Source organism: Euwallacea similis, chromosome 33 (assembly GCF_039881205.1).
Source record: "Euwallacea similis isolate ESF13 chromosome 33, ESF131.1, whole genome shotgun sequence".
NCBI lineage: Eukaryota > Metazoa > Arthropoda > Insecta > Coleoptera > Curculionidae > Euwallacea > Euwallacea similis.
The window spans coordinates 70,443-95,501 of NC_089641.1; the positions used below are offsets into that span (position 1 = coordinate 70,443).

At 35.8% G+C, this 25,059-nt stretch overlaps 1 protein-coding gene across 7 annotated transcripts; it reads left to right on the top strand.

Moving 5' to 3' along the window:
• Window positions 1-450: 450 nt before the first annotated feature.
• Evi5 (ecotropic viral integration site 5) lies at window positions 451-22,164 on the top strand. Of its 7 annotated transcripts, none has more exons than XM_066404230.1 (15): window positions 451-602; window positions 6,843-6,970; window positions 13,676-13,974; window positions 16,359-16,579; window positions 16,633-16,824; window positions 17,081-17,110; window positions 17,229-17,588; window positions 17,641-17,799; window positions 17,848-18,084; window positions 18,137-18,472; window positions 18,537-18,707; window positions 18,998-19,261; window positions 19,328-19,429; window positions 19,716-19,769; window positions 20,700-20,838. In XM_066404230.1, the coding sequence occupies exons 2-14, from the start codon at window positions 6,912-6,914 to the stop codon at window positions 19,767-19,769; spliced, it is 2,484 nt and encodes an 827-aa protein (XP_066260327.1). In that variant the 5' UTR covers window positions 451-602; window positions 6,843-6,911; the 3' UTR covers window positions 20,700-20,838. The 7 variants fall into 7 exon arrangements, with proteins under 7 accessions (XP_066260327.1, XP_066260328.1, XP_066260329.1 ...); XM_066404231.1 differs by having other exon boundaries at window positions 19,716-19,765; window positions 20,700-20,831; XM_066404232.1 differs by lacking the exon at window positions 17,081-17,110.
• The last annotated feature ends 2,895 nt before the right edge of the window (window positions 22,165-25,059 follow it).

A 25,059-nucleotide genomic window follows, 5' to 3' on the forward strand; every position in this document is an offset into this window, starting at 1 on the left:
AGTTGGTTTTGACTTTCTTTCTGCCGTCAAAGATAACTCAAAGTCGTTTTTGACGCCAAAGTTTGTCATACTTCATGCCATACTTCAGGCAAGCCTGGGAGGAATCGCGAGATGGCGGTATGATAGCGCCATCCTGGTTTGAAGGGAAAAAGATACTTTCGATTGAAACCGCACATTAATTTGGGAAATTAGAAAATACACAAATAAAACACGTAGAGAATTGAAACCAGGATCGATATCCCATAAAAGCTGGGCAATTAATACCCTCCTGTCAACGAGGCCAAACGACACTCTCCTGTGACATTTTTGATGCGTGGTGTGATAATTACCCCCTTCCCTAACCATCACCCCCTATCGATCGGCTCCGCTCGGAGGCTGACCCGCGGGCCGCCGATCCCTCACGATCTCCTCTGGATGCGAGGGTTTTTGTTCCAACCTCGACGAGTCGTCGTCGTTCGCAGAGCGGATCCGGGGATCCAGTTTCTGGCACCGGGCGTCGCGACGGGCGTCTTCGCGACAACTAGCCGACCTGGTGCACCGGATCGGAAAATTCAATTCGTCTTGCGGGGGTGTTTTGGATGACAGCTTGATTTGTGGCCCTGGTAACGTTACTTTTACATGATTTATGTCGAATGATATCTCTGGATTTGGGAGCGTTGGTATTCGGGCCTGGAAATTTATGTTTCCTTTTTAGGTTTTTCTAAAGCGTTACATTCATAATTTCCTTCCTTAATTTCCTTTACCATTGTACCAACTTTATTATTTTTGTTAGACAGGGTGTTGTATAATTAAAGGCACACAGCTGTACGACAGATACCTCATGTTAAAATTAAAAAATGTAAATATTAAAGTGTTACCGAATTTGCGTATGACCAAAAGTTGATAATGGTCGAATTACTTAAGAGCAAAGGCAATTGCTTCAAAACCGTGACAAAGAACCCCTAATTACTGGAAAAAACTTTCGCGCAAAAAGAGTTTTTTCGTGTGGAAGATTCGAATGCTGTTAAGGTATAAATTTAGGTTAAATAGGGTGCAAGTATAACGTTGGAAACATAACATTTATTTATAGTATTGAGGATGCTAAAAAGGTTTCTAGAGTGCTCTCAGGATTGCTTGCTCCAGCCACTCCCCTTTTGCCTACATTATTCGATTACATTCACAAAGATGACAAATTTGTTCACTGAATAATTAGAATGCAAAAATTGTAAGATTGTAACAAACACATTTCTTAAGATTTGTTCTAGTAGTTTCTGACATTTTCTAGTATTCTCTCCCGCCTTCTGTAGTTTTACATTAAACTGCATTTTCAAGTTTACCACATTTTTGTACATTTACTATATTTTCTTGCCTTTTTATACTTTTTTCACATTTTTATATATTTTCAAGAAATCTTAAGGTGTGCCTCACATTTCCACTATTGGTTTGCCCCTCCGTACCACCTTACATATTTCATCATTTCTTATCCCTAATTATTAGCTTAACAACACTACGCAAATATTGCACTTGGAGACCAAACAATGCATATTTTAACTTCAAGGAAGCTGGGACATTGAACATTCTTTATCTAAACTCATTCGAGTTGCCAAATATAGCGGTACCAACGTTAAGCAACGCGAATGAATCAAGGTCGTTCTTGTTGGGTGTTGAGCTTCGGTGCGTGGGTACCAATAGGATTATGTTATCTTTGTTTGTTGTTGCAACATTTTTCTTCAAAATGGTACTTAAATCTGTTCTTTATTTTTGGTACATTTCTTGCGTTTTCGGTACACATTTCGTTTTACAAGTTAACACAGTCCAAAAGATAACGTAGAGAAATCTGGGCCGAATTGCCAATAACGAAATAAATAGTTTCATAAACCAAAACCAAGTTATTCCAAAAAATCTTGAAAATTGAGAATTCTTCTTTTGGAGTTATCTGCGAGGCTGTATGCATATAACTCACATGTTTCTAATTTTCTATTAAACTTTTAATTAAGTAACTTCAGCCCGTAAGTCTGGTTTTATTAAACCACCTTTTTCTTAATGTTTTTTTTTCATTTTATAGCTAGTCCGTTTTGAGTTTGACTGAGATTTTGAAATAATTCAAAACTTCTCTAAAAATATGATACTTCTGAACTGAAACCTGAAACGGTTTCCCAACGCCAATTAAACCATTAAATAGATAAACTTGTCCAAATAAATCATTTAAACAATGGCGCCATAAGACCCTCCTAACATTCACCGTGCTCCGAATAATTCGGTATTAATTAGCTTAATTGAACACTCTATAACCCCGGTGACCCATTTCTCCATTCCAATTGGCAAACCTACTCCATTGGATTAAATATATTTTACCTTTAAGTCGGCTATCAATAACTATTCTAAGCCTGGAAATGAACGTCTTAATCATTATGCCTTTGAAATAAATTTGGATTACTTCATAAAGATAGAGTTGTATAATTGTGGTAATAATTTAATATACAAGGTCGCTGATAAATCTGGAAAAGGTCGATTATCGGGGAAAATATACAAGGTATCGAAAAAAGTTTCATACAAAAGTTTTAGGGTTCCTCAATGTCTACTAGGCAGTAATAATTTTAATTATACTGGGTTGGTTGTAAAGGCGTGATACACCAAAATTGCATTTTTTAAAAAGGAACACCCTGTATATTAATCAAAATTTCAATTCTTTCAATTTTAAGCAAAATTTGTAAGAAGCATAACGTTCTTAAATTCAATCGTTTCCGGGTTATCGAGTTTTGAAAATAAACAATATTGTTTTAAAATCTATTGAATGAAGAAGTTGGAAAAAATGATTATTTGGAATCATATTTTATAAGACGCTCAAAACGAAATTCTATAGGTACTTCATCAAGGTACCTTAGAAACGCAGCATTGTTCTTTTATTTTAAAATGTTACCATGCCAACGAATGTTAAACATTCATTTAGTGTCAACAGTTTTTGTGCAAAATGGCAAGTTTGAGTGAGAAACCGAACGTATCGAAAATATAATGATGATAGTGTATGGTGATAGAACACGAAGTTTTGCTCAAGTGGTGATTATGTTCAATGAATTGCATCACAGATCATAAAATCTCGAAGAGTTGCAAGCAAGGATAGTGCATGAAATTAATAATTTTCCTCAAAACCCTCTTCTAAATGCAGTGCAAAATTTTGTTCAGCGAATTCATTATTGTCAGGATGTCAATGATGAACACTTTGAGCATCTTATAAAATATGATTCCAAACAATCATAACAAACATTTTTTCCAACTTCTTCATTCAATAGATTTTAAAACAATATTGTTTATTTTCAAAACTCGATAACCCGGAAACGATTGAATTTAGGTACATTATGCTTCTTACAAATCTTGCTTAAAATTCAGAGAAGAATTGAAATATCTAATAATATACGGGGTGTTTCATTTAAAAAATGCAATTTTGGTGTGCCACGCCTTTACAACCAACCCAGTATAATTAAAATTATTACCTCTTAGTAGACATTGAAGAACTCTAAAACTTTTGTACACAACTTTTTTCGATACCTTGTATATTTTCCCCTATAATCGACTGTTTTCAGGCTTATCAGCGACCTTGCACAAAAAGAAGTTAAAAGGTTATTTTGTGGAGACTCTCGTTCGACGATTGTGATGGAAATTAAGGGCATAGCTTTTGACCCTGAGCTTCTTATGAGTCTTGCTCTCTTGGATCCAATATGGTAATTTGTTCATCTGGCAGAATGTTATGGCTTCGTCTTTAGTGGAAAACTGGATTTCGAGATTCGATAGTGGGTCCCCGGAAGAGCACCACCCCATCAAGGGGTTTTCCCAGCGCTTTTCGGTATTGAAATCGATTACCCAATGGCCCAAATTACTGGTCCCTAAAAACAAATCGAAGAAAAATCCCGATGGGCTTAATATAGTAAAAGAAGTTAACAGTGTGTATAAAACATCCCACTAATGCCAAGTTCGCTACGTTTTCGTTCCCACACGCACGTTTATCTTTCATTTTCCTAAAAGGCCTCGTGGGAAAGAATTCTATTTACATATTATGTGAGTGGATACAAAATTGATACATAAATAAAGCATTTCAATTGGATTAAATTCACAGATAACTTAATGCGTAATGAAGACATTTTCCGACGAATTTTCCCCACGTGTATACCTTGTTGCTGAACATTTTTAGTGGGTTGATGGATTCTAGCCCTCCTCATCTTGATAAACTCCAAAGGCCTTCCATTAATCAACTCGTAGGTTTCATGCCCCTGAATAGTAATCGTACATCTCTCCAGTACCTTCTTCTTAATATCTTCAGGAGTCTCCAGAGTAACCAGTAGCGGCTCTGGAAATTTGTTATCACTATTACTTTCTTCGGCGTCCTCAGAGTTTTTGCGATCACATGAGCAGGATCTTTTAGCCTGAAAAAGGAAGATTTTAACGTTACGATTAAAGACTTTTGGGAGTAATGTTTTGCAAAGGGTCATGAAAGCCATGACAGTAGTGACAGAAATGTAAATTATTGAGGTTCAACATGCATAATTAGTATTATCTTGCCTGGTAATCTCACATGTACAGGTTGTAATAATAAGAGGAAGTTGATCTCGTATTCACAAATTAATGTTGCCTACATCTTGCAATGAAATTAAACTAGCTGCACACGTGCAAACGCCAACAGTTTCCTTTTTAGCAAAAAGAGAACATCATATTCAAGCCCGCGAGGCCGGGCATTGTTTGTTGGGCTTAAGCCTCTTAAGCCGAGTAATTCCAGTTGTAGTTTGTTTTATTTATGAGCACGTCCCCAGGTTAAAGAATTCGTTTAATATGCACGCCTCCTGTTGCAAAATAGGGCTGTTTGCATAGGCAAATGAAGCCCTAGATATTTGCCTCTAGAAATGAAAAGTAATATCAGTTTTGGTATTACTCTTCAATTTTCAATGCTCTACAATGTTCACTCCTGAGGCTGCAGTCGTGGTCCATATTCTGAGTTTTTATTAGCTTTCTCCTCTTTGTAATGGGCATGCTACCATTTTCGAGATATTCAACTTTCAACGTTTCATTTGTCTGAACCGTTATTGACAGGTGGTACCTTGTACTTTTGGTTTCTTTTTACATACCCGGTTAGTAGCATGAGTCAATTCGCCTTTGATTATTATGGTAGTAGTAACGGGACGAATCGCGTGGTCATCGAACCAAGATAATTGTCTCATTGTCGATATGATTATTATTGTTTGTGACAGTTGTAGAGTAGAGATTTAAGTTTCCCTTACATGTGAAAAAGCTGGAAATTTTTGTAGTTTTTTTGTCGATAGTTGTTTTTCCATTGGTTGTAGTAAAATATAGACTAGAAAAGGATTTGAGAAGGAAGCAAACAGAAACAACTACTTTGAGAGTTAATATCCCTTCGGATGTTGAAGTACACTGTTTTCCTGGCACGTTTGGCAAGTACACATTTGAATCAGAACTCATAAGAAGGAATACAGTACAAATAAAGACGTATACAGTTCAGATTTAATATATCCAAATCATGTTTATTTGAGTTGCAAAATATGATTTTATTTTTTGCTCCGCCCTGGTAGGTTTTCGGTCGCTCAAATGTGTGTTGAACTGGATGGATAAGGGTTCCATTACAAGAGTCTATATATTTTTTGTCGTGTGATCAATACATTTCAAAGGTACAAAGTAACTCCACTTTTGCCCTATAAATCCGTCAAGCTGTTGCTTAGGTAAATTACTATCGACCCACATTCTTGGAATGTGGCAGCAGTGCCACTAATTATTAATGTTTTATTCATTCCATACCAAAGGAGACTTAAAGATTTAATTATTTTTATTTTTCGGCCAATAAATCAAAGCTTTGAGTAGTCTAAAGCGTTTTTACACTGAATCGTGGCATCAATTAGTTTATCGTGTGAGAACCATCTTGAGCTTAAAAAAGTAATGATATTTTATTGAACTAAGCATTCGTTGTTTGTTGCACTTTTTGTTTAAGTTTTTTTAATTTAGTAAGTGTTTACATATGTTTTAAATTTCCGTTGCCAGATGTAACCATAAAGTGACTACAAACGATAAATGCATTACTGTTTTACGTCCCATTACTGACAACATATCAGTTTATCAGCTGAATGTTCCCATTTATTGGCAGTTTTGCCTCCTGCTATCACTCGCAGGCATGTGCTTTGTGTCACTCATAATCTAAAATACATTTTCTGGATTTTATTTCACTATTATGTGATTTTAAAAGCTTATTTTTAAGCAATTTTCACTGCATGCCCAAAACTACGAAGCTTTCTTGCTGCCCACTCCCTGGAGACTGCAGCTTAAAAGTTTTAGGCACACACTACACAACGCAAAACACAATTTAAGTGGATCTGGAGAAAATTACGTTTTCCAGCATACAAATCCGGGGCTTTTGTACGACTGAAAAGTACGAAAATCCTTAAGGAAAAGCGCTGCACGAACACCGGAAAAAAGTTATTTGCTCGGCTGCAATTTTTCACCTAAATTGCCATTTTTTGTCGGAAAGGGTGTTGGTTGGTGAAAATGTGCATCAGAGTGGAGATTCCTTTAAATAACAAGTCAGGGGTCTTTAACATTAGATCTTTATTAGGATCAGAAGTCAGAACTACCTAAATTATCCATATCGTGCAAAGGTGATTGATAAATAGCGCTGACGTAGGAAATATTCTCGCTGCTAGTATAAAATCTCTTTGACCATTTCGTCAAGAAATTTAAAATTATAAGATATCAAATAATGCTATACGCTCCCAAAAAAATCACGAATTGACTTGAAATGAGGCGCTAATGACCTCCAAATGGACTAAAATTTGAGGCTTTATTTCAAAATTGAATTTTCCGTTCCAAAGTGGCTCGTTAGAGGCTTCAGTAAAACGCCAAAAACGCAGTGAAAATGTAATCGAAAGCGACACCGCAGCATGGTCCTGCAAAAACTCGTACCTACTAGATATTGGTATTCGAGAAGAAGCAGAAAACGGTAAGTGTCCTTGCTGAATTGCCTTTTATCCTTTAAATTCTTAGTGAATGTAAATGATTTAAATTAACGATTCAAAGAGTACCTAGAATTTTGAAGCTTTTCGGATTTGTGTCTATAAATTTGTCTTTACAAAGGGTTTCCATTATTTTACTAATCTAGTAAAACAAGATATTACAAATATTTTCTTTGAAAAGTTTTTTAATGGTCAGTTGTTAGATTCTTTCTTCTCTGTGCCTGAAGACCCGTGACAATTAAACTCACATGTTCGCACCATTTACGGTTTTTTGCATTTCTTCCTACTGCCCCTATCCCTACCTCTTTAGGTGTGGATTTTTAACTATAGGCTTCGTATTACAAGGCGGGGTCTCATTTTTTAAAATAAAATTGCATGACGAGAGTGGTATATGGAACATGCCATGCCAAAGCAAGCATTGTATCATAATAGATATAATGGGTTAAAAAAAGGGAAAAAATGATGACTTTATGGTTTTCATAGTTTTGTTATCATCTTCCTAGGTTTTTGTAAAATTTCTGTTGGTATATAAAAGCGATTTTTTTATTTGCTAGTTGATTTTTGGCTTATCGCTGCATGCCAGACTTCATATTTTTTTCATGCATTCTAGGTTAGAGATGAAAAGCTGTAATGAAGATATTCCTGAAGTTGGATTTATGTTTCTCAGAAGCTCAACACGCTTGAATGTTAATAGATAGTTTTAGAGGTTTTCTTCCCCCCTTATTCGGCAATCTATATTTCTTTATCCAAGAGGCATGTAACAGAGCTTCGCTTTGTCGAAGCTTCAATGGGACCTCTACTTCATTAACTTCTATTACCCAATTTCGCCGCACATAACTGGTATAAAATCGTAACATTCCCGTAAAACTAGGTCAATTCCCCTCTATAGCTGGGTATATTTTATATATGATCCATCTAGATCTCAGTGCAGTTTGCCAAAAATGATATAAAATGACGAAACGTTGTAAACTACTAACTTTAGTAAGGAAGTCGTGACTTGTTGATTATAGAAGATATAATTTAAAATTTTGTATATTTGTAGGATGAGTATTTATCACTATGTACTCAAATTCCCAATTTTCGCTCACAGTTTTGCGAGAACCTCGAAACCGGAAAAAAATTGATCTCGATTTTATGGTTTTAACCGAACTTTTATTAAAACTTAGTTGAAGCATAAATTCATGCAAAGCCCCAACAACGGTCCACAGTATCCCTAACGGGCAAAATAACTCTAAACAAAGCCTTTTAGCTTAGGGAATACATTTATCAAAATGCAGAAATTACAGTAAAATGGGGTCGCCTAGTGTGTATGATTCCCCGGGCTTAATCAGCAAAGTATTGTTTTCGTATAAATTGAGTACATCCAGCAAATTTAACTGTAATATGCTGGAATTGTGTGTTATTGTTACATACCCTGTTGATAGTAATTAAGAATGCTTTTGTGACTTAAATTACTTACATCTACATAAGGAAAGAAAAAGTAAAGGGACAGTGATAAAGCAATTTATTTCACAAACAGATGTCATGATTACTTAAAGAAGATTTTTATGTAAGTCCTACATCAGTTTCAGTCGTTCAGAGCTGAAAAATCTTTCAGGAAGGGCCCATAAACTAGAAAAACCGTTTGGAAAAGGAACACACACGCCGTTTAAATCCCTTTCAGGGTGAAAAACTGAGACCCTAATCGTAAAAGACGTTCAAGACCTATTGACTTGTTATTAGCGGGATTTCCCTCAATTTCCGTCACTAGTTTTAAGGCCAATTTTTCATTTTTTTTAAAAATTCCTCTGATCTTAAAAATCGTCATTATACATCCATCTGTAATTTCATAAAGATCGCCACTGCACTTTCGAAATTATTAGTATTTATTTTACTTTTGTTTTAGGAGATGAATATTCGCCATCTCGTCAAGAATATTTGTCATTTATCACTTTACACGTTCAATTATTATTTGTTGCTTAATAACAAACGTAAATTGAAATTATAATAAAATGAATTCTATAAAGCTCTGGATATTAGACTAATTCAAGCGATATTTGGTCCTTTTTAATCGAACTGCCAAGGAACTGTGGGATCTTTAATACAAAGAACTCCTTCAAGGTAAAGCGGATTTGATCTTTTCAGCCCCGTTTTTTTGTGTGATAATGAATATTTGAGCATCACTTAAACGATTACAAAGGGACAACAGCATCCATGGACATAATTAAATTTTATTTCATTTCAACTATCTTACATAGCCGTATTAAGAACGGCGATGTAAAACTTTTCAAGTAAACATTAACTTACCTTAGCTTGCAGCTTAATGAAGAAAGTTGGTCCAAATGAACAAAGAAAACAAATATGAAGTAATTTTGTTGGGAGTTATGAAGTTTTAAGATACTTCAAGGGCTGATCTGTCATAAATCACTATGAAGAACACCGAAAACGTTGGAGTTGAAGCCTTAAAAGACTACGATGAAATACGAGAATTGAAAAATTCAAATCTCCGCTTGCGGTCCTGATTGTTCCCCTTTTAAGGTATTGAGTTTCCGGTCTGCAAACTCTCGATTCCCGCAGGCTTAAGCCGTGAAAATCGGGTTATCTCTTTTGTTCGGAATTCCATTCAGGTAGTCTAGCAGTTAAAGTAACTTTTTGATTTTTGTAATCATTAGGGAGGATGGAAAATTTAGTAAACTGAAACAGGGCATTCAGAAAACAAATTTTTTCAGCCCTTTGATAAAAGAGGAGCTCCATAAGAAAAACTGCGGAAACAGAATTTCCTAGGATACACCTAATTCTAGAATTGTCTGCAGCTGCATCAAAAGATTGAACAAGAAACCAGAAAATGGAAAATGGGGATGAAAGAGGCAGCATAATTGAAAACGCGTATTGCAGCTAAACTACATTTATCTTCATGTATCCCTAAGAACCTCAATATCATAGATTTTAATAAAAATGGGGGACGGGCAACCGACGATAAAAACGCAATGCAATTCGCTTATGGGGGATGATGTATGAGTCCTATAGAATTCTGTCAATGTATTACTTCGCAATACATTAACAGAATTCGCAAGTATGGGAATGTTTTGTTAAATCTTGATTAGGTATACAACAGGTGATTTAATTAGGAAAACGTGTCGCAAACATCAACGATAAAAAACATAAAACAAGCTTTTTTTCATCAGCGTAGCTAATCCAACATCCTTACGTTCTCGGTTACGTTTACCCCTTGATTAATAACTGCTAATCAAATAGCCACTCGTACTGTCCGGGTTTGAACGACGTAACGTAACATATGGATCAGACATGTTGGGTAAACTCCCAAATAAGCTTAGTTTTGGGGGGCATTAATTTTGCTTTTTAGATCGCTAAATGACACGTTCTAAATTCCAGTCACAGGCTACAGTTTTTTGGCTTTAAGAAGCAGTCATATATTTTTAGTAGAGTCCGTAAATTCGATAGTAAATAAGTTACGACTTGAGGGCATCAATAAAACAGGCCAAGATGTCGACAGTGTCGCGTTTCGCCATTTTATTTAATTTTTGGGGAACCCGGAGCGGGGCCGAAATGAAATCGTAAATAAAATGTATCACAAGGAGTCTGGCCTAACTCTGGGAAATGTCGCGATGTCTTGGGCGGTTTTGTATGTAGGAAAATTGGGAAAGGAATGTTTCAATCTGCTCTGAAAATTGCGGATTTTACTGCTTTACTAGGAAACAAAATTGAAGATAAATATTGTAAAAATACTAAACTGAACATGAGAACTATTTCCCAAGATGCCCTCACTATCTAAAGCTCCTTCGTGCTCGGCATCAAAATTCAGTTTCACCCTCCAACCGTGTAATCTCGCACTTAAAATAATCAAGATTTGATATTGAGGAAGCTGTATGATACCAGTCCTAGAAGTAATTTATCTCTGTCTCAGATTAGCCACAATAAATCAATACCCTCGAAACTTGATCTGTTCGCCTCGCTGCTCTAAAACGAAATAAAGGACTCATCCCAGGGAGACAAAAATAAAGTAAACGTGAAAAGTGGGAAAACGTCGCCGAGTTGAAAGAGCAGCATTTGATACAGAAATGTGATTGATGGTGGTTTAAAAGATTTATTTTTTTGAAAAAGTGTGGCAGTATTTTTTTAATGAAATGAGAACTATCACCTAGCTGTTCCTTCTTCAACTATTGCTTAAGCTTTAACTTTAGATTGAAAAATGCTTTATCTGCCAGTTAGTTGTTCGCTGGCAGTTGCCACTCTGTAACTGGACATTAAACAATCGGTTCTAAAGAGAATCGCGCGTAAACCTCCCTATAAGGATAAAATTATCATTCCGCTGTTAGCACTAACATGCAGCTAATTTCCATAGAAACCAAAAATGTGACCACTATCCAGGCTCTATGTCATCGTTTTTTTATAAACGGTTTGGTCCTAAAAACATCCCAAACCTGTCCTTATTAAGCCCCTTATTACTCAAAAATTGAAAGGGATCGATGTAACCGCAATAAGAATTTCTCTAGGCAGATCAGCAGTAATGAGTAAAAATTTTAAAAATCGTATAATGTACAGGGTGTTCTATATGGAAAAGTAGAGTTTTACGGCTCCAAACCGAGCGAAACTATTTTTTGAAAACGTTGTCTCATGAAGGCTTAAGTGCTGGCACACGGATAAAGATAGATGGATCAAACCTTTTAGGAATTGTTTCTTGTAATTGGTAGATTTTTAACAATCAACAATACACAGAGCAGTCAATGGAAGCAATCAAAAATAGCAAGTTTTCCGAAATTTTCAAATCATGGTCTCAAAATATCCCAGATTAATTGAAAACAGATAAAGGTAGCTGCAAGAAAGTGTATTAGAGGAGCTGGTGAGGGGTCGATTCAAAAAACCACCGAATGACATGCAGGGTGTTGTAATAAATTTAAATAAAAATTGACCGGGTCAGAAATTTTTTCGGGGCGTGTACATTGCATCAATTTATCAACGTTCGCTCTTTTGTGGAGAAATTGATTATTTAACTGACAATGGATTTTCTATGAGGTAAAGTGGAAAGCGATGTAATATTCAGAGTTGTGAAAGTGACTTATTACAATCCCGAAGTTGACGTCTTCAAAAAGACATCTCTCGTTAATACTCTCAGTGAGTAAAATAATTATTAAGACTTTCTTTGATGTAAAAGTCTGCATCTGCTTATAATGCTTAGCACGTAAGACCACAGTAAGACTATTCATTCCTGTTACACAACGATAGCATAAAATTCCATTTCAGGACTATTAAAGCTCCCGACGCCGAGCTAATGTATTCCAGCTTGGAATCGCTCGATTTTGTTTATATGCAGAACGTGTCGAACATAATTCAATATTCAGACGATGCATCAAACATAATATGAAAATATGAAACGTCATTTATCGTGATTGATGGTTCCTTTAACGGTTATTTTTGTGCGTGCACTCCTGATGGGTGAATGGGATTAGTTACGCCTTTCGAGGATAAGAAAAAAGTGTTTTATTCCCCTTAATCCAGGACGTAATGTTACATTTTATTACGTCAACACACATAACGAAGGAAAAGAGAAATCAAGAGGAAGACGGTGTGATATAACGATGTCATCCACTTGAGCTTTACGTCCCGAAAATTGTTCTTCGCGAAAACGGAATTTTTAATGGCTCCCTTTGGGGAAACGGAAGGTGGTGTTTTTAACCTTCCCTGTTGGAACTACTTTATTCTTTATATGATATAATCAAAGTAATCGAGCTGTACAAATCACTTGCGCTGAAATTTATTACATCAGGTCATCGATGCGAGGGAAGTAGTTTGGCACCAGTTTCTCCATAAAGCTGCAACTCATAAAAGTATAGATATACAATCGCCATCAAGCAATGATAAACGAGTACTCCGAATAGTTTTATGGCCTCGTTTATTGACTTAAAACAGGAACTCAATAACTCGTTGTTTCAGTAACTATTGGCTAGCCATGAAATCAAACCGCGTCAAAGCCATGGTTGTGGCCGTTCTGGTTCCTTTGCTATCTGTTATTTTAATCACAATTATATATATATATATAAAATAATATAATAAATAAAATATATCTATATCCGTAGTCGAAAAATCTTCTTTATAATAACTGCTGTTAATGCCCTTCACCACCAAAACGGAAAAAAGTACTATGCTAAGTATGGCAAAGCGCATTCACCAAACGGCCAAGAATTATATTAATTACTATTTATTTTAATTGTATTATTCATCCTGCGTAAACACACATTAAGATACGAATATTCTTCTAGCATTATTTATATTAATTTAATTTCCATGTTACGTGAAAACCCAATTTTGGCCTAGGTCCATTGCAGCTCAGAAGATTTCTGTTATTTTTGCTTCATAATGCCTGTCTACTTTTCCAATCATTAGCTTTTGTACCAGATCTCCTAAAAACTATTATCAATCAATTTACATGCGGTCGCTAATAAATTGCTGGAATAATTAAGCCGATATTGATAACTGAACTATGCTGGTACAAGTTTATTTAGCCTGCAAATACCTTTCAGTATTGTTATGGTTTTTGCCAAGGTTAATATGAATCTCTGCTAAACAAACGTTTACAAATGACTACCCTTTAGTTTAAACATGTTGGAACCCTACGATGTACTGTCAACCGCCCTTGAAGATCTAAAGTAAGTCTCTATTACACTTCTTTAGTTTTCATAACTCTTCTCTTTCAGCGCCCCACTGCCAGAGACTGTCAACTACTCTTTGAGCTGTCTCTCGGCCGCTGAGTCGCTCGATGGCCGCCCATTCGCGGCCATGCCGCCCGAAGCCATGAGACCCGAAAGCGAAAGCCCTCCGCCCCAACAACAGACCGCCCAAGTACCGGTACCTGCCCACGAATTGGAGCTACTAGCCAAGCTGGAGGCGGCTAATCGCCTTATTGAAGCCGACGCTAAGTCGCTCGGTTCCTTAAGCGGCGCTTCCGGACATTCCAGGAAGGGCTCCGACACTAGTCAGGTGTCGTTGACGTCAGGTAGGATATTTTATACAAGATGAATTACCCAAATTCCTCTGCTGCGTTAACGACCTTATTTTCGTCTTTTATTGATGAGGATCTAGGGGCCGTAAGACAAATATGCTGCCAATTTTTTTAACATTTTTGCATTGCCACAAATATGCAGATCCGATATTTTAAACTTATTTATTTTGATTTATAACAGATCTCAGAAATTCAAGAGGTATCCAAGAATGCAGAAAATAAGCTGATGATTCTATTAAAAACTCAGCTTTTTTGCTTACTTTTGATTTTCATCTTTTATTTCGATTCCTGCAATAAATTTTATCATTTCCATCTTTTTCCGTCTTGCAATTCGCATATTCTGTTATTATTGGTTTTACCCTTTTTGCTTTTTCAACGAATTGTCTATTGTCGGTAATAAAAATTGGGCCTAGTCGAGAAAAACAAAAATTAAGTAATTGTGAAAAGTGGAAAAACGTCGCCAAGTCGAAAAAACCGAATTGATAAGTGAAGAAATACGTTTTTCGTGAAATTATGGTTGTGGATCACTAAATATCTCTTTAAAAATCTAAGATTCTGGTTTCTAATAAGGTAATACTTTAACGAACTCTAATTCCAATTCTCAAAATTTGGGATTTCAGGGATAAACTAAATATGTACCCAAACATATTATCATACATATGTGGCAAAAAACTTCCTATAATAGCAATGGTTTAGTCACCCTATAATTAGATGACGCTACAGAGAGTTGTAAAGCAAATTCCGTTCTGATCAGTTATGTTCACCATTCTGTCCAGAACAGTCTGAAATGTAGTCAATTTTTCCCTTTTATGAAGGAATAAGTAATCTTTGAATTGAGAATTCTCAATTACTGGGAACTAAAAAGTGATCTATGATTCAGAGCTTAGAGCTGGATCTATTAAAATAGAATTTAAAAAGTAAGAAGTGCAAAGTAGAAAAAACCGCATTGGCCAAATAGTCAACAAGATTTACAGTATCAGATATCAATATTTTAGTTGATATTTTATTCACCCTTTGTAAACGCGTTAATATGTGAATGTTCTAGCACTATCAATATTTCTTTAGTTTCCATTATCGACAATAATAATTGGGTAGAAAGTAACAGCCAGGAATAATTGAAAATGCAATCGAAGCACGTCCGAAGCTCTCTATTTTGAAGTTGAACCAACCATTGAATAAAAGTCACACATTTCGCAAGGTAATTAGGATTGTTTTGATTTTTATTACAGTTCCGATAGGCAATAACCGAGTGACGAACCATATTCATGCCGCTGCTCAAAGCAAATATTTGCAGCTTAATCTATTCTTACCTGTTTTAGGTGATAAGAGATATCACGATCTGTTTGATACACTTTTGATGATAAGTCTTAATTCCCATTATTATTAAGTTCGGTAGTGCGAATATCACGCGTTTTATCACCGACTAAAATCACTAAACTTATTAGTGAGCGTCTAATTCTGAGCATCAAATTCGGAAAAGGGCGCTCTGTTCATGTTCGCCTTGTATAGCATGATGACTGTCGATTTAGGTAAGTTTGCTTTATCAAGAAGGGGAACTGGGTAGTCGCTAACAATTGGGAATACTCGTTAGCGTTATCTATGCAAGATGTATTTTTATTTATCTACACATTAGCGCTTGTACATATATATTTATTTAAATGGATTAGTCTCATAGAGTTCCTTACATATTAACAATGACTTTTGTCGGCTTTAATCTCAAAATGATTCATTTCTTTAGGCCTGTTTGGCAATCTATTTTTGTGTCGTGTAATAATAATTTTCCTCAGCGATGACCCCTATGCAACAACAATCGCCAATTAATACACAAACGGTGCTACACGAAACACGTTTGGCACCACATAGATAAGACGTTTGTCATAAAAAAAAAAATTATCAAAGCCAGCCTGCACCAGTTGTCATTTTTCACTCGATAATACAATCCATTACCGGCATTGTAGTCTCATAACAGTAATTGGCAAATGCTATCCTGGCTCTCATCAAGTCAATATATTCAGTTTGTTAGGAGTAATAATTGAGTCATTTAAGTATAGTAAATGTTGTATGCCTCGACAGGTATAGTTAGTTCAAACGACAATTTAAAGTTCGGCTTAATTTGAATCTAATGGAGGATACTGTTTGTGAACGGATTATTGCTAATTCTGTGTTTTTCGTGAGACTGGGTGAGTCGCTTTCGTGTCAAATTAGTACCTACCTGCAGAACCTTTAGGGTTTTATTGCGCCAGGCAACAACAAACACTTTGTGTTAGTCGTTAATACACTTTTGACTAGCAATCATGAAAATTCGAAGGAAGAAACTGAATCCACAAAGTACTTGCATTTCTTTTTATCGAAACCTGACATTGTTTTCTAATTTACAGGAACTAGTTCCACAACAGATCGTGCTGAAGAAGGTGAAGAACTGTGGGCGAGATGGAGTCATATCGTCAACAACTGGGAAGACCAGTGGAAAAAGCAAAATTCCCAAATTCGGGAACTAGTCCGACGTGGAATTCCTCTACACTTCAGGGCGATAGTGTGGCAGCTCTTGTGCTCGGCCGCGGATGCCCCCGAGAAAAAATTGTATGCTGAATATATTAAGGTAAAATCGTTCAAATGTCTGTACTCTCAGATTTTAGTCTTTTGAATTTATAGACAAAGTCTCCTTGTGAAAAAGTCATTCGCCGGGATATAGCCCGCACCTACCCGGAGCACGATTTCTTCAAAGAGAAAGATGGGCTAGGACAAGAATCTCTATTTAACGTGATCAAAGCATACTCATTGCATGACCGCGAAGTTGGATATTGCCAGGGGTCTGGGTTTATTGTGGGACTGCTCCTAATGCAGGTAAGAGTCACGCAAAAATTCAGGGTTGCTAAAGGATAAAAGCACTCACTTATCATCGAAACTCCCTAATGATAATGTTTAACGAAACAATTTATCAGTTGTACCCTATTCCTTGTATCATCTAATATTATGGATTAAAATATCTGAATCGGTCCTCAATTTCTTCTCTCATCACATTTAATAGATTCGGCATAGGTATAGATTTACATATTATCAATTGAGAATCTCAAAATTTATTTTTCAAAATTTTTCCTAGCCGCTACCAAATTCCAAAGAAGGTTTGACGGTGAGTACAACGTGTAGTTGTGTTCGTTATTTATTCGTACCTAAAAGATGTTATTTCGTTTATCTTTACATTAAAACACCGTTGTTTCTGATGAGCTCCTCTTTAAACCATCTTTTAGATGCCCGAAGAAGAAGCCTTCGCAGTACTGGTAAAAATCATGCAGGACTATCGAATGCGCGACATGTTTAAACCAAGCATGGCCGAACTGGGAGTGTGCATGTTCCAACTTGAAAACTTGGTTGCCGAACTTTTATCTGACTTGAATCAGCACTTTCAGTCGCAGAATTTCCACACCTCAATGTACGCCTCCAGTTGGTTTTTGACGCTTTTCACCACCGCCTTAAGCCTGCCTTTAGCCTGCAGGATCATGGATGTATTTCTCTCCGAAGGAATGGAAATAATATTTAAAGTCGCCTTGTCAATGCTCATTTTGGGCAAAGACGACTTAATGTCTCTGGATATGGAAGGGATGCTGAAGGTTATTGTTCATTTGAGTGAAATTTCTGGTGACGTGAACAATATTTTTACAGTATTTTCAAAAAGAACTACCTGCCAAAGCTGAAGCTGATCCTGAGGGTTTGCTGCAGATGGCCTATAATATGAAATATAATGCGAAAAAAATGAAGAAACTCGAAAAGGAATATCACGTTATCAAGAGCAAGGAGCAAGAAGAGATGACTGAACTTAAGGTGGCTTTATTAAGTGTTGCTTTGCAAATTTTAACGCGAAATTTTCAGCGTTTGCGAACCGAAAACAAACAGTTGCGCCATAGATGCGAAATGTTGGAGGAAGAGAGCAAGGCTTTAGCTGATCGACTAGTACGAGGGCAGGTCAGTAGAGCAGAGGAGGAAGAAACCACTTTCGTGGTCCAGCGAGAATTGGAAGCTCTGAGGTATACCCATCTGGATACAACGCATCAACTAGCATTGGCAAACGAGAAAATCCGCTCTTTGTCACTCATGATGGAGGAAACGGTAAGTTATTTTACTTTAGAAAACTTTCTGTAAACAACAAGACATATTTCAGCATTCCTCTCGACAATCCTCCATCGAAGAAATCACCTTGAAGCAGGAGCAACTGCAGCAGAGGGAAGAAATGATCGAATGCTTGCAGGAGGAGTTGGTTAAAGTGAGATTAAGGGAGGCTGAGAATGACGCACTAATTCGTGATTTACGGTCGAGAATTCATGAGTTGGAAGAAGATAAAAAGACTTTAAGAGAGACTACTCCTGATAACAGCGTGGCCCATCTTCAAGAGGAATTAATAGCTGTGAAATTGAGGGAGGCTGAGGCTAACTTATCTTTGAAAGATCTGAGGCAGAGGGTGTCCGAGTTGAGTAATCAGTGGCAGAGGCATTTGCAGGTATGTTACAAAATTGAATTAAATTTTAGCCAACTGTATGATGTTTTTTTTTTATTTGCAATAGGATCACAAAAACAAACCTGATCCAACGACTTCGAATGACCCTCTTAGTACGCCGAAAAAGTTATTGTTCGGCAATAGAAACAACGAAGTGCAAAAACTAGAGGAGGAGCTTATGACCACTAGGATAAGAGAGATGGAGACGCTGACGGAGGTTAAAGAATTACGTTTAAAGGTATTAAGTCATTTTCTAAATTTTTGACACAATGGCGAAGGTGTAGAAACTATTAGATACGACAGAAACTCACAGAAGATATTTGATTTCCTGTTGATATCGGGAAATCTCAGTTCTCATTTAAAGATTTCTAAGCAGAATTCTAATGTTTGCATGAGCCGAACAAATAAAATTAGCCCTTAAAAGAAAGAAAACTAGCATACTATTATTTCATGCCTAATTGATTATATGTTTCTTCCAATTAAAATTCAACTGAAACAAAGTAATGTAACAATTTCGTCTATGTTTAGGTCATGGAATTAGAAACCCAAGTCCAAGTAGGCACGAATCAACTTCGCCGTCAAGATGAAGAAATCAAGAAGCAACGCGAAGCCTTGGAAGCAGCAGAACTGCGTGACCGCGAAGCGGCTTCTCGTCTCCTGGAGGAGCAAAGGAGATACTCCGATCTTGAAAGCAAAATGCAGGACGAGCTAATGAAGGCTCGAATTAGCGATGCTGAGAAGACGCAAGCGGTAGCTGAGCTCACTCAGAAAATTAGTCAACTTGAATTAAAGGTATATTGAGTAAATTTGTCATTTTGTATGAATTTGATTTTGGATGTTTATTACTTTTTCGGACAGAGTCAAGAAATAGCTACAGAAGGAGAGCTCAGAATCCATTCAGTAGATGACAGTGATCGAGTCAGAGACCTTCAAGACAAAGTTGCAGATCTGCAGGCAGAGGTGAGAGCTCTTAACGATTAGACTACCGAATTAATAAGCACCATGCTTCAATGCTGATCAATACAAACTACTAACCTGTAAATTTCTGTAAATATTTCATTTGCTACACAAGCCTTTGAATTTATTTGATATGAGTGTCTCTTTAGTTTGCTATTATAGATTTGTTTGTTCGTGGTTGTCAATGGAAACTATCGTTGCCTCTAATACACAGAACAGAAAAAGGACACTCGATTCAAATTAAACTCGTTGGCGTGCACTAACGGTATTTAACATGGCATTTATTTAGTTTCCAACGCCAATCACCAGTCCGGAAATTGAGCCTTGGAAATGGCTCGGGTAGGTCAGTACATAACTTTGGAGTTATTATAATACTTCATATGTGTGCTTTTTGCAGTAATGATGTTGTTTCAGAAGTTTGAGGTGTTTCGTAACGTTGTAAAGGGTGTTGTGATTATGCCTAGGTAAGAGCAGAGCTGTCGCAATTTGTCAAAAATAGTAACATACTCACGGTTGACAATTAATCTGTAATCTATGATGATTATTTAAGTAAAGTAGTTAAATTTAATAATTAATTACAGTACTATGAAGACCTGCATGAATTGAATTAATGTTACGGAGTAATCGAACTATTCCCAGCTAGTTCAATCAATTACTTAGTATCTTATACGATTAAATAAAAGATATAGGAACACGTTACTGCCTTCAATCTAATGCAAATCAAGATATACGTCACTGCTTCAACAAGACTCAAGCTCGTAACGAAGGAGGTTTGAAACGAAGATCAGAATTCCCGAAAGATTTAAGAAAATCCGTGATGGCAAATTAAACAAATTTGAAACTTACAGCTGCGACCTTTTTATCAAGAAGCAGTATCTGCCATCGGTTTTTAATTTAGAAAGGGAGAAGGGGGCTTTAGACACGCACTGTATAATTAAATTACTCAATAGATATTAAAACTAATGACTATTCATACCTGTTGTCGGTTAGATCTTGAAAAATGCGTTGGCAGAAGCAGAATTATATTTTTCAATTTAAGTTTAACTCAATGATCGACAGCTCTGAGGAAAAGCATGTTTAGATCGTATTTATTAGCCATACACAGGATATGGACGAGATGCCCTGTGATGCATGGTTTTATAAAAACTCCTATGAATTTTTTTTTATGTAATTTACTTTGAAGTCTTTTTGACTGCACATACATAGTTCGAATTAGGTGTCTCCATTGTTTGCGGCATCTTCAACATAAATTCACATTTTGTTCTATATTCAGGTAATTAGACTAGAACGTCGTTCCATTCCCAACGGCCCAAGTACCGGTATCCGTCTCCAATCAGAACGATCCTCCTCGATCGACAGCACAGACGAAGACAGCAAATTCGACGACCCTTCTCTTCGTTTAAACATAGCCCCAGTCTCCCCTATGGAGTCCCCCAAAACCTCTTTCGCCGAATTAGCGGCGAAAGATGTCTCCAAGGACGCGAACATGAACAATAAAATTAGTGTATGACCTCAGCCTTAGTTTATGTAAGGTGGAGAATAAGTTGCAATATTTAAAAGTGACAATTTCTTGTATTGGGTTGTGTCCCAATTTCGGGTGCTTTGAATTCAAATTTTACAAGCTTTATTCAAGAGATTAAACTTTCCAGGAAGCGTGGTGCAATTTTTTAACAGTGGCCAAATAACATTTTTTGAGATTTGATTTTTAACAAGAATCGTTTTGGAATTGTAAATATGAACTAATAGGGCACACTTTAGTGCCCATTATTTGAAGATTATGCAGGGTGCGTTAATGTTAGACTAAACCACATAAAGCGCTGGCTGTTTAATGGCATTTAATAGACAATGAAACTATTTAATATTAGCGGGTGACAAACACCCTTTAGAAGTGGCTTATAGGTTTCCCTATAAACGCTTTTATTGTACTTAATGATTCGGTATTATTTTCGTCATTTGTCATTTATTCCCAGTATTTTTTATTTTCTTTAATGTTTTATATTCACATGCAAATTCGAAAAACAGGCGAATATGACAAAATATTCTAGTGATATACTTTATATATTCGTGTTAGGAAAATAGATTTTTTATTATTACCTAATGTTAACTAATAGTAGTATTAATGTTTGGCTGTATCATTAGAGGTGATTGAGTATCATGCGGACATATTTAGGCAAAAAGCGACGTTTTAGGCACTCGTAATAATACAATAGAATTCATGTAGGTTTTCCGTAGTAATATGCCAGTTTTTTTATTACAAAATATCACCACGTATAGCACAAACGTCCCAAAATACCAACAATCTTCAGATTCAAGTACCTTCAGACCTGAAGTGTGTTTGCAAAATTCATATCCAAAAACATTCCTAATAATAAAATATCATCGTATTATATGGTTCATTTCCAGGTTTCAGATTTATTTTAGTTCTGAAGTAATAAATTTGATAATACTCAAGACAGAGATGCATTATATGAATAATAACGCTGCACTCTAAATGTAAAACATTGGTGTGGTTCTAGTAATCTTACGTGAAATTATTTCGTCCACTGTTTATTATTATTTAAATTTTATTTATATTTATTGTTGTTGGAGCCGATTTTATTCAAATATTATTTCAAGTATTTCGCCAGAGGTTTTCTTAGGCAATAGTGTTTGTTTTAGTGTAATTGTTGAAAGATTTTTCTTCCTAATCGACTAAATTATTAATTCTTTTTATTGTCTTATTTTTTACAAATTAATAATAAAAATTTTTTGTAAACGGATGAAATGGGTTTGATTTTTTGTATTTTGTCTCTCGAGTCTATGAACCTCAATCAATTGAAAATTGAACGAAACTTCACTTAAAGTTGCATGCAGCGTGCAGCTCATATAGTGATTAACTCGAACTGTATTTTAACGCTATTGCTCCACGTGTTCCCGAAATATCGGCGCGAAATAAACAGCGAAAATTACGTCTTCAAAATCTTCAGATGTTGAAAATTTGCCAGAAAATTGTATTTAAATGATCTGGTAGTGTGGTAAACAATGATTTTGCTCACGAACCATAAGATCGTCGCATAAAAAGAAGTTACATACTCCTGTCCAGTATCTTCTTTACAGTAATGTCTTAATATCTTATATGCTGTTGGGCAAGCCAATTTAACATTTATAGCATAAGCAATAAATTATAATGACATTGTTTCATATTAATTTACAAGCTGATTACAATATTAATAGATTTCAAGAAGCTCCCAACTCGTGTGAAGATTGGGCCGTTATTGTTCCACCTTCGTGAATATGGAGCAGATCTCTATCTGTGACCACTTCAGCTTTTATTTTTCTATGGGATAATTTATTTATTTAAAAATATTGCAGATGTGGAAAATCTGCATATTAAACCGAATGTGACGAATTAATTACAAATTTAATACGAGAGTAATATCCGGCACCTTGGTACAGTAAACTTTGGGAAATGAATATTTTAGCATTTGGAAAATGCTGATTTTCGAAATTATTTAAAAATTGCTCATTTTCAAAGTAGATTTTTGCAGACTTTTAAAATAATTCAGAGGTCCCCTTGCAATCGAAGGCCCGTTGCGTGTTTAATTGACGTGCGAAAAGTATATGGGAATCATTGCAAGTTTCAGTTCATTAATTCATGAGCAAACGGATATTCGAGCAAAACAATTTAAATATTTATATTTGTATTAGAATTCGTTTAAAATTGAGTAATTCCCTGTGTAGGCAGTGCACCTTAACGATGCACAAAGTTGCTTCACCTCCTAAACAAGTGCTGCTTTTTTTTCGTTTATTTTTCGTAAATTTCCGCACTGAGAAGATTCAAGAGAAAAAAGGCGCAATTTACATAAATCTTCACTTTAAAATGTTGTTTTACCAACATTTTCGGAGATGCTAATTATCATTTCAGTGGGAAGATGCCTCATAAAGTGTTTCAATAAGTAGGTACCTAATAGTAAGTAGTATAATATATTCTTTTGTTGCAAGGCCGTAAAGACCTTTGCGTAAGCTGGTTATCGATGAAATAAGAAACATTCATTATTGGGCTTATTATTGTGATGTTAGGGTCACTGCTGCCGTCAAGAAAAGTGTATCCGAGAGAAGAGGTCAGCGTATTTACGTGAGTGACCTACAAAGTGCAACGGATCTCCTTTTATGTTCAGAGAATATTGCAGATGATCCAATAATTGAAAATATAAACTTGAAACGACAATAATTTGGTTTTAAAAACTATTGCAACAGATGTTGGGCAATGCATAATACAGAAGGTATTAACCATCAAAGATTTCAATTAATATATGATGCAAGTAATTAATGAATATTTACGTGTGTATTAGAAGCGCAAGAGTGCGATATTTAATTAATAATTACTTAGAAACTACAATAATATTTAGCAATTTCATAGTAGATTCGTAAATGCTATTGAGAAATGTCAATCAGCTTTAATTCGATAGAGTACGGTTTTCTGTTAAATCATTAATAATAAAAATCCATCATGACTCATTCCTGCTGCGTGAAGAATGTAGGCAGAAGTTTTTGTTACTGCGATTGAATAATTATTGTAAATAGGAAATCGGCACACCTACCAAAAACACTCATAAAAGGGTCTATAGTCTTGCCAATAAGGCCACTTTGAACCCCATTTATACCTATAAGGGTCTTATTGCACGATATAAACAAAATGTAACTGCGAAGAAGAATTAAGTTTATTTAAAATTTTATTTAAAAAAAGCAAATTAAAATTTAAAAAAAATTAATGAAAAAAATAAATAAAAAGAGTTATTCACTTCAAGCGAAAATTAAGTTATTGACTTATTTTTAATATTTATATTAAAATTCCGCAGTTAACCAAATTTGGACTTTGCGACTGGTACGGAAAAACTGTAAATAAATATTGTAGAAGTGAGAAAAAATTGAACTATGTAATTTTTTAAATACCTCAAAAACCTGAAAGCGCTGAAAAGTCAGGTACGACTTCTAGTCACAGTACTGTAGTTTTATAAGAAAAATTGGTGTGAAAAATTCAACTCGTGTGTAAAATCTCATATTAACGTACCATTGTTGAACTGAATATTAAAAGATATTTGTTATCCGCCTTGTTAACATGCAAATTTCGGCTTAAGATTAATGGTACTTTGCCAAAAATGGCTTCTTCTTGAGTTTTGTTTTGTAATTTGTTTAGAATACGTTACATACCACGCAAGAGCATGTAAAATGTGCTTTTTGGGCCGAATAGTCACACACATGGGAAAACAGTTTATAGAACAATACGAATTTTATTCGAAGCAAACCGAGTTTAAACCCAATGTTATTTCCCAGAATACAAACTATGGCATGGGCACCAACCATGTCGTATCAATAAAATAAATTCAAATCTGAAAGAAATTAGTGACAAGGCCGCAAAAGTATCGAGCAGCGAAGTAGAAATGGGAAGAGGCTCGCCAATCCGGCAACGTTTCGACTTATTGGCTTCATCAGGCGTTGGGGACGCTAAACACCTTCGAAAACGTCAAGCTGGTGAAATCTTCTGATTTCACCAACGCGCATTCTCGTATACCGACTCGCATTCAAGTATTCTTACTTGAAAGCGATTTTTTTCTATTTCGATGTGTCTAAAAGCCATTTTTGAGATCGGTAAA